Here is a 4,717-nt window from a genome sequence, read left to right as displayed (position 1 = left end):
TGAAAAAAGTAAGAATTCATTAAGAACACAAGTCCGTACTCGCGTTCTTGTGAATTGAGAAACGGCACTAAACTCTCCCAGCAGGTGTGTTCAGGTAAAACATTCCCCAGCAGCTTGTGCCCAGTGATTAGTTCCAGGACCGAACCATCAGGGAAAGGAAGGGGGTATAAAGTTTTCAAGACTTATTGAGATTAAATTAAAATATTTATGTTTTGTAAGTATGGTTTCATTAGCTGTTCATTTAATGGAAATATTCTTGTTTGTTTTTTTTGCAGTTCTGTGTCCCTTAAATGGTTTCACTCAATTAGTTCCAACTCCATTTAAGCATTTGTCCATCTGTCATTGCTCATGTGGTTAGTGGTGAGGGGACTTTTCTGAACCTACAAAACTTCTGAAATAATAAGTTTAAGCTGACATTCTTCTGATCCTGTTCTTTTAACAGTCTGTAGGTCTCCTGCCTGACGAGCACGTAACATGAGCTGTTCTAGTAACTCGCATCATTCAGCTATATTCAACGACGAAGATGCAAAAAGGTTTAGTTTAAAGGCCATTAGCTCAGCACTCACCATGCTAGCGAGGGCCAGCAGCGTGGTCTGGACCTGCGTCATGTTGCCGTTCTCAAACAGGTCGTTGGCTTCAAAGATGTCATGAGGCTTCAGGCCGTATCTTGTGATGGCTTTGATGAAGTTCGTCAGGTTCTCCAGCTAGGAACAAACCAAATCCACGGTTTAGAAAGGAAGCGCCAACGAATGCATACAAAGAAAACGGCGTTGGGCATGAGCGGCAGGAAGCCGAGCTGAGGCATGCTGTGGAACCACTGCTCACTATGAGCCCGTTTCTAACAATCGGCCTTCTGTTCTGTGAATGAGCCGCGCCTTTAAAGATTTCAATGAAAGATTAACCAGCTCACTCACCTGGTGCCAGTTCAGGGCTGACTGGTTGATCTTTTTCACAGAGCCGGGCTGCAGCTTGTTAATGAGCCTAGAGGAAAGAGAACAAACAAAAAGTTGAAGCTACCAAGTCTCTGTTTACGTGTCATCTTTCACTCCTGCGTCCTCTACTCACTCGCACAGGATGACCCCACTTTTCAGGCCTTTTTGGAAGTCGGGGCCGATGGCGCAGCCGGTGATGTCCTCGATCCAGATCCTCAGCTCCTCCTCTTTCTGAAGGTCATATTTCTGTGCAATCTGGTTGGACAAAAAAAAAAAAAAAGTCACGTCCATAAGAATCCCACTGTGAGAAAATGCTGGTGAAGATTCTCAGTCATCCAGGTCATAGTCAGAGTCATAGTGAACGCAGAGCAATCAGCTGTTCTGCTTTTGTAAGAAGCATCAAGTCATCCCTGTGAGGTAAGATGGTAAAGCAAATATAGAGGGGTCAGACTTTCTAAATGCAAATCAACATATGGAATGCATTTTATACCATAATTGTCAATAGTGGAGAATTATTTTTTTTATGTAAATTATAAGACATTTTATAAATTGAAATTTGGAAGAAAAAAATGTATAAAAATAAAAGTACGCCAGAAATACTTTGGTGTATTTGTTGTTTTCAGATTTACTTTTTTCCCCCCCACATTTGTTTTTCATTGCCTTTTTCTTCTCCCCCATTTCACAGATTCTCTATTTTCAAATTTCTCCTTTTCAGATCGAGTTTTGAAAACTGCATTCTTTTCCATATTCTCTACTGCGAGCCCAAAATAAATGCTCACCAACATCCACACACTGGAAAAAATCAAAATCTACAGAAGTCATTTTTTCTTAAAATAAGTGGATTTGTTCTTGAATTGAGGAGGTAAAAGCGAAATTTTTCCAATGGAACAGGAATATTTACACTTAAAATAAGAAAACACAATTGCATTTTCTTATTTCAAGTGTATGTTATCTAATTATCTTATTTTAAGAGTAAAAATACTCATTCCATTGGCAAACTATCTCATTTACCTACTCAAATTAAGGGTAAATACACTCAATTTAAAGAATTTTTACTTATTTCTAGATCATTTTTTCAGTGCATGGAAGCCAGCCCCCAAAAGTGAATGCGAGAAAGAATGCGATCAGATGCAATTTGAAAAGAACGCAGTTTGTCAAACTCAATCTGGAAAACAGAAAATAAATAAATAAAAGTATGAAAGAACATAAAATGTGGAAAAAAGAAAAAGCTTTTCAAAGTTTTCTCTCTTTGCAGCTTTTTAGCTACACTCTGTGACACTCCCTACCACAGAGTGGCAGTAATGAGCCTGAAAGTTTTTCATCAACCAGCATTAAACAGAAGAAAATAAAACCCTGTTGAACTTTTTTGCTGAGTTCCAATCCAGCGGCTTAGTAGGCCGATTACGTCAAGGTCTGTTTGGATTGGAAGACTCCTCGTTATGAGGCCGACAAAAGCGTCAATCTTTTTACCCGTTTTAAAGGTCTGGTCCGATGTATCCTATATAGCCTCGATATCCCAGGATTCATTGCGAATGAAATCGGCTGCTCTGTGCTCAGAGGAAAAAAGGAAAATGACGCCGAACAGTGGTGAATATTGGAAGTGCAGCTTAACATAATACAAGTGTGTAGTGTGTGAAATTAATGAAAATTATTGTTTTAAATGGTTATCGAGTCAGATATGTGGCGGGTAATGTTTGGTGAAAGCCGGGGAAGGCTGGACCTACTGGACAAAACTCTTCATGGACCTCGAGGGACCCAGTCCAGGCAGACCGGGTCCTTGAAGGATGCAGCCTCTGAAACTGAACACACCCTATATCTCTGCTATAACCTTGTTTTCAACAGATCTGCAGCACAATGACTGATCCACTGTTGCGTTCTCTTTTTTAAAGCCGGTTGACGAACAACCTTCAGGTGCATTACTGCCATCAACTGGTTAGGAGTGTAACCGTTTCTGGTTAACTTTTGATTTTCAGTTTTATTGCAGCAAATTGACCTTCTTTTAATGGATTCTAGCTTTAAAATGGCATTTAGGTCAATAAACAGAGAAGCCTCAGCGTCACGGAGGGAGCCACACAGTTCAGCCTCAGTGCTCAGAGCAGCGACCATAAAGGGGCTTTTGTCTGCCGTTGTTTTCAAATCAATAAAAGAAAAATGTAACACACAGATTTCCTGTTTGCTAAACAGCTCAGTTTTCCTGAGAACCACAGAGAGCAAGTTGATAAAAAAAGAAAAAAAGGAGGGGCGGGAGTGTGAATTAGTCACTGTTGAAGTGTTGCTGATTTCTAAGATTTTCATTCATCACTGAGAAAGTGAGCAGGAGATAAACACACAGCGTCTGTCCTGAAAGCAGGCCTACAGGAAGTGGATTGTGGTCACATAAACAGTGGTTAGGCCTGAAGTGACAGGAGGGGGGGGTGAAAACACAGCAACACCTCTGGCTATTTGGGTCCAGCTGCTGTACGACGCGTGACCCCAATTACCTTCTTCTCCATAGAAAGCAGTCTGCAGGAACGTCTACTTTCTAATTAAACTTCATTTAGTCGGCCATCCATTAGAGACGGCGGCGGCCATCCCAACCGCCCACACAGAGACTCAAAGATGTAATTTACCACGACGGGCTGAACACAAGGAATTTAGCCCACAGTGCTGGAATTATAAAAAAACAGAAACGGTAAAATGCTAAACAACCCAACGAAGAGCAGGAATCGGCACGCCGACCCAATAAAAGGGTTCGTCCTGCACCAACAAGCATCTAACAGACCTCTGGGTAAAAACGTCTTCGACAACAATGAATCCCAACGTTTAAACAGGCTCCGCAGGAAGGAAGGAAAGATTCAAGCATCTCATTTACATCCTGCTTGGATCCATTTCAAACGTACTCGCTGCTGTTGTCCAGTCCTTATTTCTTAGCTGTTAAGGATTCAGTTTATCCGTTTACCCATCCCAAAAAGAACATTTAAAAAAACAGGAAATGACCCAATAGCTGAAAAATTAACCGTCTGATGAAAAATGAAAGAGTTCAGCAATAATTTCATGGACACGGTGAACGTGGTCTGGATCCAAGGATTGGGAAAGACCTCAAAAACTACGAAGGTCAGAGCTGTGAATTAGATCGGTCTAGCCAGTCATGCAACTTCGGTTGCTTAGCAACCATTACATCACCGCTGAGGCCAAGCTTTTTCATTTTTTCTATCTAGATAGATGGGACAGCAACACCGCTTCAAAATCTAACGCTTTTGTGTTTCTTTGGTGATAACGATAAAATTGACGATTAAGACGCTCTTTGTGAAAAATAAAAGAATCAGAGGAAATGCTTCAGCGTTCTGTTTTATTGATTTTTTTCCCCCCATAGAGCTGAACAAAATCTGTTCTTTTGAAAAAAAGTAAAAATAAAAAGGAGAATTATTAGGAATAAAATAATGTTTGTGTAAAAGGTATTTATGGATATAACCTTTATCTTTAACCCACACTGATGATAAATTACATATTTTTAATTCTGGTTAAACTGCTGCATTTTTTTTTTAACAATCACAGCAGCTTTACCAGAAATGATGAACCGATTATTCGTCTCCAAATAAACCGCCAGTAAAGTTGAATAAAATCATCACATTTTGAAGCCAAACTTTACTTTCAGCCAAGATTTGAAGGCTTAAGTAAACCAAAGATGAATGAATGTTTCAGTATAATCTGAAGGGACTACGAGTCTAACCTCCATCCAGCGGTAGGGTGAACATGCTAAGCTGGTAACCAGGTACAACCCTGAATCTCTTTTTCTTTTTTTTTTT

The 4,717-nt window shown here is 40.2% G+C and overlaps 1 protein-coding gene across 1 annotated transcript in view; it reads right to left on the bottom strand.

The window, feature by feature from the left end:
• The window catches only part of LOC107096464 (calponin-2-like), a 22,016-nt gene that overhangs the window by 5,580 nt on the left and 11,719 nt on the right, over positions 1-4,717 (bottom strand). Inside the window, exons 2-4 of the mRNA XM_015393126.1 lie at positions 1,066-1,187; positions 915-981; positions 567-704 (exon numbers count right to left, since the gene is read on the bottom strand). Coding sequence (XP_015248612.1) covers positions 567-704; positions 915-981; positions 1,066-1,187 — 327 coding nt within the window. The remainder of the gene's footprint in view (positions 1-566; positions 705-914; positions 982-1,065; positions 1,188-4,717) is intronic.

Source organism: Cyprinodon variegatus, unplaced genomic scaffold (genome assembly GCF_000732505.1).
Source record: "Cyprinodon variegatus isolate N-32 unplaced genomic scaffold, C_variegatus-1.0 Scaffold625, whole genome shotgun sequence".
Lineage (NCBI taxonomy): Eukaryota > Metazoa > Chordata > Actinopteri > Cyprinodontiformes > Cyprinodontidae > Cyprinodon > Cyprinodon variegatus.
This window is presented reverse-complemented; position numbering and strand designations above follow the sequence as displayed.